Source organism: Bufo gargarizans, unplaced genomic scaffold (assembly GCF_014858855.1).
Source record: "Bufo gargarizans isolate SCDJY-AF-19 unplaced genomic scaffold, ASM1485885v1 original_scaffold_1704_pilon, whole genome shotgun sequence".
Classification (NCBI taxonomy): Eukaryota; Metazoa; Chordata; class Amphibia; order Anura; family Bufonidae; genus Bufo; species Bufo gargarizans.
In genome coordinates, this window is record NW_025334474.1 from 77,501 (window position 1) to 92,300 (window position 14,800).

General features: G+C 44.8%; 1 protein-coding gene across 1 annotated transcript in view; it reads left to right on the forward strand.

The window, feature by feature from the left end:
- GGA1 (golgi associated, gamma adaptin ear containing, ARF binding protein 1) overlaps positions 1–14,309 on the forward strand; it is a 55,489-nt gene extending 41,180 nt beyond the window's left edge. The window contains exons 7-17 of the mRNA XM_044274374.1: positions 4,638–4,718; positions 4,803–4,940; positions 5,021–5,102; positions 5,682–5,789; positions 5,872–6,006; positions 9,683–9,744; positions 9,952–10,106; positions 11,370–11,554; positions 11,832–12,001; positions 12,085–12,195; positions 12,490–14,309. Coding sequence (XP_044130309.1) covers positions 4,638–4,718; positions 4,803–4,940; positions 5,021–5,102; positions 5,682–5,789; positions 5,872–6,006; positions 9,683–9,744; positions 9,952–10,106; positions 11,370–11,554; positions 11,832–12,001; positions 12,085–12,195; positions 12,490–12,600 — 1,338 coding nt within the window. The 3' untranslated portion in view covers positions 12,601–14,309. The remainder of the gene's footprint in view (positions 1–4,637; positions 4,719–4,802; positions 4,941–5,020; positions 5,103–5,681; positions 5,790–5,871; positions 6,007–9,682; positions 9,745–9,951; positions 10,107–11,369; positions 11,555–11,831; positions 12,002–12,084; positions 12,196–12,489) is intronic.
- The last annotated feature ends 491 nt before the right edge of the window (positions 14,310–14,800 follow it).

Genomic DNA, 14,800 nt, shown 5'->3' on the forward strand with positions numbered 1-14,800 from the left:
TAGCTGCGATCCGTGGCACCTGAGGGGTTAAGTACCGTAGATCGCAGCTACCTTTCATAGAGGTCGGGAGCCGGCTATGTGATCCTGCAGCTCCCGCCTCCTGTATAGGAATAAATGAGAGATTAAGCTTCATTGGTGGCGCAGTGGCCATAGCTCCTCCCCTCCTCTTGTCCCCTGTCCTTCCATTGGCGGCAGCAGCACAGGGGGAGGAGACACTGCTCCTTCTTCCCTGTGCTGCTGCTGAGGGAACACGGAGAGCGCTGGCAGCAGCGCGATCTGTGTTCCCCATACGCTATCGGCAAAATAAATACCGATAGCGTTCAAAATCCTGAATATCGGCCGATAATATCGGTAAACCCGATAATCGGTCGATCCCTATCCTCAAGATTGGGCAGCAGAGTCTCATAAAATGACATATTTGATACTCTTTTCATTATCAGTTTCCGTACACATGGTATGTACATGTTGCAACTATTGCTATTACTATAATATCTATCAGGATAATGATTCCCAACTGTACAAGTGCCTGTTTCCAGTTAGTGAACCAGCCAAAATACTGATCCCAAGGGTTATCGATACCGGAGTTTCTTTTGAGCTCGATTGATAAATCCTCGAGTTTCTTTATTGCCAGTGTGACCTTACCATTAGGGCCGGTGTTGTTGGGTATGAACGTGCAGCAGGATGAGGGGTCCGTCAATACCTTACAGACACCACCTCTTTCTGCAAGTATCATATCGCGTACATGCGGTTTGGAAATGTCATAATGGAATCTGCCTGTAACTGTTCTGCTACACCCTGTAACGCATCCCTGGTGTAGTTTACAAACCTTTGTTGATTATAGTTAATATAGTTGATCCAGTCTACATTTTTGTTGATTGTTATGTGGGGAATTATGGATTCAAATCCTGCTGCCCTCTGGCCTTGAATTCATCAGGGACCTATCTTGGGACGCCTATTGGGTCTATATACACTTGAGGATCAAAACTACCCATGGGGAGTGATCTTTTGGTCCTTGTTACTTTTCCTACTCTAGGGGTCTCTTGTTCACTAAATATGTGTATAATCATTATGGCTTTAGCAAGAGCACATTCACCTTTCCAGGAACCCTCTAGTCTAGATATTATCTTTTCATCCCCACAGATCCAATATACATCTCCAATCGAGTATACTTGATTCTGTGTGAGGGAGGTATCTGTTTCACTGTAAGTTGCACAGTATCCTTCAGTGAAATTACCCAGGGATCTTCCTTGATCTCCCCCTCTGTGGCAGGATAGATATGTATACCTGCACCAGGGCGGGGAGTTTTTATGAGGAGTCAGTATTTTTGCTTCCATTCTTCACATGCAGGCTGGTTACTAGATGAATTTGAGAATAATTGCAAAAAACATTCCACAACACTAGAGGGCAATTTTAAGGGCACAGTACCTAGGTGAGGCTTAGCGGTCCCACATATATAACAATTACTTTTATTTACTGAAGCTGCACTGTACTTCATCCATTCTAACCATAGGTTGGCATCAGAGAACCCAGTTTCTGCTGCCAGGGTATCCTCATAGGTAGGGTCAGAAATAGCCAGTATGTTTCCTAGGGACTGTATATGGGTTTTTAGAGGGTATGTTTGTTTCTGAGGATTGACACATCTCTTATTTCAAAGTGTTTGGTGACCGTTGAAATCTTTGCCCCCCCCCATGTTGTGAAAGTACCATCCCAGCCTGTTATCTCCTTCATCACCTTTGTTGGGGTTTTCTATGTTTATAATTATTTTCAACTCGGACACCATCTTAGGGCATGCCCACCCTGTAGGATATAGGCTAACATCTATGTGACAGTCCCCTCCATTGATAATTTTCATTCTACTAATCAAGGATTTACCTTTCTTATCCTTTCGATTAAGGGCATTCTGTGGTTTATACCCCCAGTCTTCTCCTGTATTCCATCCTACTGACCCCCAGTATGCGCATCTATTACCCCAATAAGGGTCAGTAATACAGATATAAGCCTGTCCATTCTTATAGTGGTTGCCGCATCTCGTGTAAGGACTGCACTTCATTATGCTGCATAAACAGAAGGAGTAAGTTGCAACGTGAATACTGGAGGAATTGTACCAGAAGGTAGTGATTCCACCTTTCTGAGTTATAGCAACTGAAGCTTTGTTATCCTCCGGCAGAGTGATTAGGATCATCAGTAATCCCACAGTCCAAGTGGACCGTCTGTGCCATCTTCCAGAATTGAGGGAGTGCATCCTGGTGGAGGTCAGAGCTGTCCGCTCCCGTTAGTACCTCACTTTGTCCTTTTTCGAGGTCAGGACTGTCTGTCCCTGTTATTACCTCCTTTTGGGGTGCCTCCTTTACCAGTTTTACTCCGGTGGCGTGGACCCAGGTAGGTGCTTCTTCTGTAAGTACAGCTGTGCAGGTCACGGCTACCACTGTAGTCGGTGGTCCATAGGTGAAGTCTCCTGTGAATTGTCCTTTCTTTAATTTCTTTAACATAGTACATAAGGCCGAAAAAAGACATTTGTCCATCCAGTTCGGCCTGTTATCCTGCAAGTTGATCCAGAGGAAGGCTAAAAAAAAAAAACTGAGGTAGAAGCCAATTTCTCCCACTTGAGGGGAATACAAAATTCCTTCCCGACTCCAATCAGACTAACTCCCTGGATCAACGACCCCTCTCTAGTAGCTATAGCCTGTAATATTATTACACTCCAGAAATACATTTATCTGCACGATATCTTCCACTTGGAATGGGTGAGTTGGTTCCTGTTGAAGACAAGGAGACTTAGGCTGGTTTCACATGGGCGTTGCGGGAAAAGGTGCTGGTGCGTTGCGGAAACATGCGCAAGTGCAAAACATTATAATGCGTTTTGCACGCGCGTGAGAAAAATCGGCATGTTTCACAGAAGTTCGGGTTTGGCATGGGGGTTGTGTAGATTGTATTATTTTCCCTTATAACATGGTTATAATGTTAACAACCATTTCAACAAAGATAAACCATCTGTTACATCGGCCTCCTCTGACACACTGCACAATAACAAACCATCCACGTATTGCAAGAGTACAGAACCCGGGGGGAGCTGGTGCCATGGTTTTAAACTGGCTTGGAGGACAATGCTGTACACTACAGGTGAATCAGCATATCCCTGGGGCATCCTGCACCAGGTGTGTTGACGACCCTCAAAGGAAAAAGCAAAAAAGGAGTCTGCTTGTCAACTGGGATAGAGAAAGCATTTTATAAGTCTATCACGCTGAAACAGACAGCATCTGCAGGGATGGCTGGGAGCAACTGAGAAATGTCTCGGCTATCTCTGTTTACTCATTGGCTCCTGAACTTTTGTAACTATGTGTGGGGGTCTGTATCTTCCTGATCTCAAAGCATCCCACTGCCTCCTTCTCATATAAGTGTTTCTCAAAGTCTTGTATTTTGTCTGATGTCCATGAGGAAACACTCTGCTTTACAGTCAGCATGAGATTGCGAAGGAGAACTAGGCTGTCACTATTTGCAGTCCCTAGTTGGGAGGGGGAAACTCACACTTAGATTTCCCTCCACCCACTGTAAGAAAATTCACCAAATGACAGAGTGATAATATTACAGTAAGATATGTTCTTACACTTACCACCAGAACAATATCTCTCACACAAACAGATGAATCTTAACACTCTATGTATCTTATACTCTAAATATAGGTATGCGTCAAACCAAGGTAAGTCAGGTCTCCCTGAGACTGTTCTCTTACATGTACCCCTGGTACTAGAAAATCTCTGTCGACAGTTAGATAAAGTAAATAGATCTCCCTGAGATCCTATGGTGTGTACCTGACACAAAACAACTCCCTGAGACTCTATGCCGTGCGTGGCACTCCAAGTGCTGGCCTTATTCATGAAAGTACTCAAAGTACATTTTATAAACTCCCTGAGTCTATTTTTAAGGCTTAACAATGTATCCCGGATACATAATAAAAAAAAAACTCACGGGTAGAGATGTGGCCAGTGCCCTCGGACCGGGCAGTGGACAAAAGGGATGTCTCTCTTACTGGACACGAGGATGGCCTTCTCTATCCCGGACGGAGCCCCCACACTGAAAGGATTTGGACCTTTCTGGACCTTTATTATGCTATCGCTTGGCCTTGTATAGGCAGTAGAAAAGTTAGCATAACAACAGCTTTAAACCAATCATAAAAGATAAACATTGGTGCTCACACACATACTACCGGAACATCCTTTTATGGTATGTGTACGTGCAGTAAGCAGAAAAAATAGGTTTTAATCAGTCACATATAAGAATATACGCAGTTGTGCCAAATGACCCTGAATAAGGCAAGAATGTTTGTACTAGTTCTGGGAGATTCCCAGAATCTGTCCTGGGACAGATAAGAAAACCTAACTCACAGCAGGGGAAGGTGAAACAGTGCGTGGGTGAGATGTTATAACAATTCTTTACATATTTAGAGAAGACAAGATGGAGTCACATTTCTCTTCAGTTTCCTCTTTGTTCTTTGGAGGACACAGATCCCACATAAATTAGATTCTTCTTTTGCATCTTATTCCCTTCTGATGTGCTGAGCTGAGGTGGGGGAGTTGGGGTGCTTCCAGTGGTTCTTTTGTAATGTTTGTGATTGGCTGTAACCTCTTCTTTGTCTTTAGATGTTAGCCCGTTTGCTGAAGAGCACACATCCGGAAGACTTACGAGCTGCAAATAAACTTATTAAAGAGATGGTGCAGGAGGTGAGAGAATTCTGCCCATGTTTCTTGATCATGCCAGGTATTGTACTTAACTTCTCATCATCTGAGCTCTTCTTTCATCATCAGGACCAGAAACGCATGGAGAAAATTTCCAAAAGAGTAAATGCCATAGAAGAGGTGAATAACAATGTGAAACTACTGAGTGATATGTTGAGTACCTTCAGAGCAGGCCAGTCTTCTGAAGGCAGCGAGGACCTAATGAAGGTCAGTGTAGTGCTGTAGACACAGGTCAGCCGGCCAGAGAAGCCTTCTTGTATCAGTGAACTATATCTCTTGGGTGGCAGGAGTTGTATCAGCGATGTGAGAAGATGAGGCCAACACTCTTCCGCTTGGCCAGTGATACAGAAGACAACGATGAGGCTTTAGGTAAGGGAAGGAAGCATCTTGTCATAGATTAGCACACAGGCATTTCAGAATTAGGGTACTTTCACACTAGCGGCAAGACGGATCCGACAGGCTGTTCACCCTGTCGGATCCATCCTGCTGCTATTTCGCCAGACCGCCGCTCCGTCCCCATTGACTATAATGGGGACGGGGGTGGAGCTCCAGCACAGCACGGCAGTTCGCGGTGAGAGGCCGCCGGACTAAAAACTCGGAAATGCAGTACTTTTAGTCCGGCGGCCTTTCACGGTGCACTGCCGTGCTGCGCCGACGCGCCACTCCCATCCCCATTATAGTCAATGGGGACGGAGCGGCGGCACAGCAAAATAACCACCCTGTTCACCCTGTCAGATCCGTCCTGCCGCTAGTGTGAAAGTAGCCTAAAACAATGGGTGTTTTTTTCTTAGTGGGGAATGATTAAATACGATGTTATAAATGGGGGCCTAATAGGAACCTGAAGTATGTTTTATGGTCTTAGAGGGGTCTGCTGAAGACATCACGGTCTTTAACCAGACGACTGGACCAAGTGACCATATTTCGCTGTGTCCATTATATATTTTCTAGCGGAAATCCTGCAGGCTAATGATAGTTTAACACAAGTCATCAATACTTACCGGCAGCTGGTGAAAGGAGAAGAAATCAATGGCGAATCTGCTTCTGGTAGCATGCCAGGTGAGTCCCGAAATCTAGGCCTTTGAGGCTTCCCTCTAGTTTTACAGTTGTCTGTCTAATCTTCTTTTTGTTATTTCCTCAGCTAGCAGTTCTGCCCTGCTGGATCTGTCAGGATTAGATATGACTCCATCATACCCTCCTGTTCCATCTCAGCCCTGTAAGCTGAGCCAGCTGTCCTCCTCCACATCTCTTCTTGATGATGAGCTCATGTCCTTAGGTAATAAGCTACTCGAAAGGTCAAAGTCATGTATACAATGGAAACAGTGGCTCAGTGCTTAGTTCTGGGGTCCTGATTTCTAATCTTCCCACTATTTGTGCCGGCAGGTTGTCTGTACTTTCTGTGTTCTCAGGGATTTCCTCTGAATTCTTTGGTTTCCTTACACTCCAGATACCTACTAGCAGGTTGTCAGAAGGTAGAAAGAGTAGTTTATTGTCTGTGAAATCCTAAATTAAATTACGAAGACTTTTTTTTATAAGCGGCATCCATCACCCTTTCTGGTGCTTGTACCACAGTCTTGCCAGCTCCACGTCCACATTGTTCTGGCACAGCAGAGGCTTTCTCTGCCCCCTCTGTGTAGGTGACGTGATGAAGGGGACTGGCAGTTCCATGAGTAGGCATCCTGTTCTCCATTATCCCTGAAGCACAGACAAAAATGAGGAGGAAGGTTCTCTGCATGTGTTGGATAAATTACTTTTCTACTGACACACAGTGTGCGTCTTAGGCCTCATGCACACAACCGTACTTTTGGTCCATCTCATCCTTTTTTTTTTTTTGCTGATCGCACACGGACCCATTCATTTCTATGGGTCCACAAAAAAATGGACAGCACACGGATGACATCCGCATCTGTGCGACTGACCCACAAATTGTTGAATCCGTCCTATCCTTGTCTATTTTGCAAAGAAGAATAGGCTATTTTACAGTGCGGCCCGCGAATATTGTGAGATGCACACAGACTATTTTGCCGATCTACCGACCACAGAACGAAGGCCTTAGGAGAGGTAGATTCTAGTTGGGGCCCGCAATTGATCTGAGTTGTGACAATCCCTAACCCTTTACAGTGCTGCAGAATATGGTAGTGCTATATAAGCAATGGATTTATCTGATTCAGAAGCATGCTGGTAATTATGGGGATAAGTAATACAATCATTTGACACTACAATTCCCACCTGGCTGTACATTATGTTCCCCATAAACTCTGCTGGGTCTCGTTGCAGGAGTGTGTGCTATGTGATGACATTGACAGGCATCAGTCTCTTCACACCGCTCACCAAGAAGGCAGCTTGAATTCCCTGGATGGCCTTGAAATCGCTGCTGTTCCGATGGTGCCCGGTTCCCTGCTGTTCTCCAATTTCTGCTCCTATCGCAACCCAGCAGGAAATGTTTAGGAATGCCGCTCAGTCAATCACTGGCTGCAGCAATGTCCCACCTCTGGCAGTGATTGGCTGATCGGAATTCCCAACAATTCGTGTTGAGAACAGCAACTGAATTGTTGAGACATCACCGTGGCTATCCTGGCTTTTTTTTCTGCTGAAATACCCCTTTAACCTTTTTTGTGACCCCCCTTCCCCTCGGGGCACTAGAGGTGTATAGAGCTGGCTTCATATGCATTATTATATATACAGTTGGCACCTGGCCGCAATTCCCCGAATCAGCAATAACCCTAAGGCCTCATGCACACGGCTGTTGCCCGGCCCTGGCCGTATTGCGGTCCGCAATATGCGGCACCGGCTGTGTGCTTCCCGCATCACGGATGCGGACCCATCCACTTGAATGGGTCCGCAATCTGGAGCTTACAGTGCGGAGCGGAAGCACTATGGACTGTTCTATTTTTTTTTTGCGGTGTAGACGGATCACGGACCCATTAAAGTTGAATGGGTCTCGATCCGTCCCGGCCGGCGCACGGACATTGCCTGTGCATTGGGGACCGCAAATTGCGGTCCACAGTGCACGGAACAGCTGCACAATGGCCGTGTGCATGAGGCCTAACCATAAGATGCTACGGTCAATAGCAACTGTATCATCTGAGCGGTTAGACAGAGAAACCCAAAATTGCAGGGCTCTGATCAGTTGCTATAACTTCCAGGAGCCTTGTGAAGACACGGCCTGACAGGCAGCAAGTGAAGATCCCATAGACTGCCGTAGTACTCTTGCAGTCTATGATACAAGCAATCAGAGGATCGCATGTTCAGGTCCTCTAAGGCAGGCATGCTCAACCTGCAGCCCTCCAGCTGTTGTAAAACTACAACTCCCACAATGCCCTGCTGTAGGCTGATAGTTGTAGGCTGTTCAGGCATGCTGGGAGTTGTAGTTTTGCAACAGCTGGAGGGCAGCAGGTTGAGCATGCCTGCTCTAAGGAAACGAAAAAAACATTCAACTCACCCCCTTTCCTCATTTTTGGTATCACCGCTTCCAAAAATGTCTGAACTATTAAAATCTAAAAATATTTTTCTTGTGTGAGGAACACCATTTTATAGTGATCTTTCCCCCCTCAAAAAATTGTATGAAAGGTTAATGTACCCTCCAAATGGTACCACTAAAAACTAGAGCTCATCCTGCAACAAACAATCCTCACATGGCAAGTTTTTAAAATTTATTTTTTAAGTAGTAAAACGTAATAAAAACCAATAGAATGACTGTAATGGTACGGACCCAGAGAATGAGCTCATCGTTTTCAGCATATTTTATTTTTATTTTCTCCTACAAAGATTCCCCCCCCCCCCCCCCAATTTTTCAGTGCAAGATATAGTGAAATAAATGATGCCATTAAAATATAACTTGTCCTGCAAAAATTTGCTCTAATAAGGCTGCGTCAATGGAAAAGTAAAAAATTTAAGGGAGGGTTAGGGTTGCCGTTTATTCTTCTGTTCTTCTGATCCGTCATGGAGAAAGCAAATCCTGTATTTTAAGCATGGATCACAAGAACAGCTAATTCCAATTCTGGAGCAGTGTTTCTTGGGTCTCTGGTGTGTTGTTGCTCTGGACGTAATAACTGGGGTGCTGATGACTACGTCCACATGTAGATAAACACGTCACTGCCAAGATGAATGTTGGTGGCCCCTTGTTAATGTCCATAAGGAAAAAGAGCGGAACAGCACAAGAAAACCCTAATATAACAAAATAAAAAGGGATATTGGGAGAGCTAACTAATTAAAATGGTCTTTTATTGACCCTAATAAAATAAATGCAAAAAAAGACTAGCAGGGTAATGCGTTTCAAAGGGGACTCCCTTATTCATCAGAGAATTCTAAGAAAAGATGCTCCAGAATAGGCATTGCAAGTATTTAGTAAAGCAGCTTTTCGATTGATGCCCAGTCTTCTATTTAAGTAGAAAATTGCATTCTTCCAAATATAACATTTCTGGATTAACCCTTCTTAATATTCCACATTGTGCCATTCCTCTGTCGTTTCTCATAGAAATACATGAACAAATTGACAACTGGGTTTTACCAGTTGAGATGTCTCACTGTGTAGGGAACACACCACTTTGACAAAAACAGTGTTAAGGAGTTGTAAGTTTATAAATTTCTAGTAGGAGTTAAAAAGAAATGTCATAATGCAGGTACTAACAAAGAGTAATGCAGAATTGTTCTATTTGGAGGGATACCTTTACAGCATGTACCTAAACAGACAAGTCAGGAGAGCTGCCTGGTCCTCTTTAAGTAGCAATTAAAGAATAAATCACTGGCAACTCACTGGACTGCCCAGACTTTGCAGTGACTCCATGCATTCCTATGAATCTAGGTGCAGCCCTAACCCTATGGGCAAGATTATGAGGTTGCGACAGTAGAGCTGCACGTGAGCTCCAGGTTCTGGCTGGATGGGTTTATGCCAGGAATGTATAGAAAGCTGTCACGGTCTGTCACTCACCTTCTGCATTATCTGATCCTAGGATTAAATGACCCTGTCCCCCCTGCACAGACTCTGGAGACTTCCTCGTGGAATAGCTTTCAGGTAACGAGCACAGAGGAGCGCCAGCATGTGCAGACACGTGGATGATTGCTTGCCATGTATCTGTGGGAATACAGGGTGGTTTCTGTGTCAGGACAGGGTGAGCAGGGGTGATATGGAGCCTTCAAGTTAGTGTCTAGTCTTTTCCTGCTGGGTGTCCCGTCCCCAACACACCTACTGTTCACAAATAACAATTTGGATCTTTTTCAGTCTTCAGCATCAGACCATGAAGATGCTTCACCCGAGAAGGTGTCATCCACGATGCATAATGCACCACATTCCACCAAGGCTCTAGAGGACCTAGACCTGCTTGGAAAGACCTTGCTGCAGCAATCCCTGCCACCCAGCGCACTGCATATGCCATGGTAAGATCAGGTAGCAGTTCAGGTTTATCTCAAGTCACCAGGTGGGGGAGGAGGTTACTCTTCAAACAAGACTTAATAACAGAGCAACCTTAAATTGCACTAACTTTTTAAACAACTTCTTCTCAAAAGTCACTTATGGGGAACATGAGCAAATTTAATTAAAAATGTTCATGTTATCCATCCTAAAAACATTTCTAAAAATCTGCTGTCCACTCGCTGTCACTAGGTGATTCCCATCTTAGCAACATAAGGAAACCGAAGAAAAGGGCTCTGTCTTTTTTCACTGGCTGGCTCTGGGGCTCATTGAGCTTCTGAGCTCAGTGCAGAAGCCCTTTCCCCAACCAGGGCTCGGAGCTTTACACTGCAGATTGCTCAGCATTTCAGACTGCTGTTTTCTGTGTATGATGCCACATATTCTCTCCACATAGCAAGGGCTTTTCTTTCCCTAGTCATTATACCGTTCATTTATGAAGTGCTTGAGTGCCTCTGCACATTTTTCTTTTAGCTTCTTTATTAGTCACCACCTCTCATAGTCCCTGCCCCATCTGTGCTTTAATCAATTTAATCACCAGTATACCTCCAGTCATGTCCTGTATAGCCATTACAGGACCAGTTCGTCTTGAGTATGATCAGTATGCCTCCCGTGTGACCAGTACACATCCAGTATGAGCAGTTAATGTGCTTCTAGCTACAAGGAGATTCACTCAAAAGAGGCCTCGAATATTCTGTAATAACTCTCGCTAGGATAAAGCGATCTGAAGAAAATAACATGCAATATGCTTCTTAGTATTTGGCGCTTCAAACAACCTGGCATGCCCCTGATTTGGAGCTATGAGTTAGACGCCAGAGAGTTGTATAGTATTGAGCAGCTCGTCTTCATGGTGTGACCCTATCGGGTCACCGACAGACTTCTTTTGGGATATGCCTTGCAGATTTGAAGCAAAATATCCATTGTGAAATGCTGCTGTTCCCCCGATACGCTTGCTGATACATTCAGGAACATGAAGAGCCATGTCAAAATGTATCTGGCAGAGAATAGAGATCACTTCCAGCATCGATTACTCATATGATTTTTTTGGGTCCAGATTGCTTTATCCTAACAGGAGTTACAACAGAATATTCGGGGCTCCTTTCATGTAATTTCCTGCCATGTAGACTCTAATACCGCTATAACAGGCAGAGGTCTGGAAGGTGGTGCCATGCTTCAGTGGGAATATTGAGTGATCAGGACTCATTCTAATAGGTTTGATTATCTAATTTCAGGGAGAAGACCCAGCACAAGCTGACTCTCCGAGATCTGCAGAGTAAAGCTCCTTCATCTGCACCGATGCTTCCACAGCCCCATGGACTAGGAGATCCGACATTCATTGCTCCAGGGCAGCCATCCCCCAGGAAAATGGATATCTCCCTTACAGCTGTAACTGTGCCTCTGGAGTCTATCAAACCGAGTAAGGATCAGTAAGAGAGGTGGCATCATCACCCATTTATCCCATCTATGCCCAGCTTGGGTAAATGGACATCCCAGCAAGGGGTTTGTGTCTCATGACCTCTCTCTATGAAACAGAGTGGGAAGCCTCTAACAAGCACTAGTGGCCACATTCATTTAAATGACTGCCGCTGCACCTTTATTGTATTACTTGTCTGCCTCCTGTTTTCTGTTCTCACTGTATTTTAGCCTTAGTCTCCATGCATTCTAGTTGCCTCTGCTCTTTGTTTTGCCGGCAGGTAATATCCTCCCCATCACTGTGTACGACCAGCACAGTTTCCGCGTGCTCTTCCACTTTGCTCAGGGCGCACCTGCAGGGAGACCAGATATCCTGGTGGTGGTGATCTCCATGCTGAGTACAGCTCCACTCCCTGTTACTGGAATTAGTTTTCAGGCTGCTGTTCCTAAGGTTGGATGGCATTTGGCATCACATAAATTGTTGACGTCTCACACACACTTTGTGTAATCTTTAACAGTTTTTCTGTCTTATAGACCATGAGAGTAAAATTGCAGCCAGCGTCTGGCACAGAACTTCCAGCATTCAACCCAATCTTGCCTCCATCTGCTGTCACTCAGGTGCTGCTGCTGGCCAACCCGACACAGGTAAAATGCTGTCACCGCCCTGATCAGTTAGAGCAGGGATGGCCAACCTACGGCTCTCCAGCTGTGGTAAAACTACAACTCCCACCATGCCCTAATGTAGGCTGATAGCTGTAGGCTGTGTAGGCATGCTGGGAGTTGTAGTTTTGCAACAGCTGGAGAGCCTCAGGTTGGCCATGCCTGTATTAGAGATTACTTATCGACCCTAACCCCAAGCCATACACCTACATATCATTCCTTCTCTATATGCCTAGTTGATGGATGTGTCCGTTTGAATTTTGCCTTCTTGATGCACAGGAAAAGGTTCGCTTACGCTACAAATTGACCTATACCCAAGGAGAGCAAACCTTTGATGAAATGGGAGATGTGGAAGACTTTCCTCCTGTGGAAAAGTGGGGGCATCTGTAGGTGAAGTCTGCAACGAAATGAAGAGGAAAATGTTGTAGTGGCACTTGCTGATGGCTGGAGACCCAACATGGACTGCACTACCCATCAAGCTTTCTGACTCGTTTGGTTGCTCTTTAGTGTCCCTTCCTGCTGTTACACCAAACCCAGAGGCAATGTGAGATGTCAATCTTTAGGTCTACTTTCATTTTCCTTTTCCTTTGTTAAGTCCTTCTGGCATCCTTGTTATGGGGTAGGTCTCAACTGTTCCTGCAGCATATAGTAAATGAGCTCTGCTGCCACCAAGTTCTTACCCCATCTATATGTTATCTTGTCTTTGTCTAATATACACTGATTTCTATGGTTTTGTAGATTCCTCAGATGAACTGAATGTTCAGTGTTCATCTCCATGTTTTATTCTCAGGTGCCCTCATTGGCATTGTGTTTACTCACTACTTAGGGCCCAGGTAGTATTCGAAAAAGCCTTGACCTAAACTTCATGTGTGATTTTGAGAAGCTGTCACTTCCTGACCCTGAGGCCTTTCAGGAAACTTTCCATTAACTTGCTGCATGTACTGGCACTTTTCAGCACCAGTGTAGCGAGTGTCTGCGCTGTGAGCCCCTTTGTGTAGCACACAACTTTGACAATTAACCACATTACATGACGTCTGGAAGAAAACGAGAAGGAGAACATCAGCCAGTACATTTCACACAGGAAACCTGACTAATCCCATACTTAGGATCAACTTGACATGCTAGATGCTTGGACCCTATTCCCTGATTGACTTGCTGCTATCTAGTGTGAATGTTGTGTGTGGCAGTGGATGTGAGTCAGTCATAGCACTGAGGGGACCACTTATTTTTACTATTTAGATGCCTTTACTTTTGACTTCACCTACACATTTCCTCAGTGTAGTAACTGTCTGCAGCATCCTGTGTTCAGCCTCCGGTTGCCTGCTCGGTGTGGTCTTATGAAATTATGCTTGTGGCTTTTGGGTACTGCTACATTGTGCTGACCACTTCCCCTCTTGTCCTGAGTCACAAGCTGCACAGTTCCCCTCTATGAGCTGAAGCCACTTGCATGTGAGCGAACACTGACATGCTGCAGGCTCCATATTCACTATATGTTCACTGCAGCCAGGCCTCCTGATGCCATGTAGTAGGAGTTTGGTCTGTGCTCACGGTCCTGCAGTATTTTGTACCCAAAGCAGGTTCAGATGCTCACCATGAAAAGTAGCCAGGGCTCCTGAGACAGAATGAGTAATGTCTGTGTTCTAGGGCTCCTACAGTATGGTGTACCCAATATGACCACACCAGTCCAGACCTCTCATGTACCACTTGCAAAGGCTGTAATAATCTCAGCATGTGATCAGTGACTGTGACAGCAACTTGTGCCTCGATGCTGCTGTTATGCGGGTGGCAGGGGTTAGGGTAGCTGTAGAATAGGGAAGTTATCGGGATCTCGGGCCGCAGCTCCACTCCCTGACATATTTTAACAATAAACATTCTTATCGCTTGTTTCTGAAAGCAGAAGTTTCCCAGAAAACTCATGCAGTGGCTTATCCTGCAGTATACCGAGGCTGTGCTTCTAAATAATCCCTCCGGCAACTCCTTTATTCCACAATCACTTCTTACCATCAACTGAATCTTTGGGTACCGTTCATGTGTTTGGAGTTAGCATGACAGCAAGTGTAAGGTCATTAGTACCGAATGTAATAAAGGAAGCCGCTCGATGTGGGTTTGCTGTGGCTTAACTAATTGGTAACACAATCTATTCACATTAACGTTTGTTATAAGGATGGCCCACCTTTGTTGTGAAGTCAGAAAGAGCTGAAATCCTTAATGGAGCCCATCAAATTTATCACAGTACATTATAGAATGTGATTGCAATAATTCAGGTTTTATTGAATGTTCTCCATAAAATTCAGAACTAAACTGCACTTCGACACCACTTATGGGTTAGGGTTGCCCTTAACCTAAGCAGTAACTAAGCAGAGTTTAGTTATGGATTTTATGTAAATGTTTCACTAAAATCAGAAATATTTTATAGCAGTCGGATGCTAAAATTTGGGTTAGGGTTAACCCTAACCCTTTTTCACCTTACTTTGAAGTCCTGCATATGTCCCTACCATGTCCATGCATCCTTATCACAGGGGCCCTGGCCAATAATGCATTATATGGAGAAAAGTATTGGGACACAGCCCTTAAGCTACTTTCACACTTG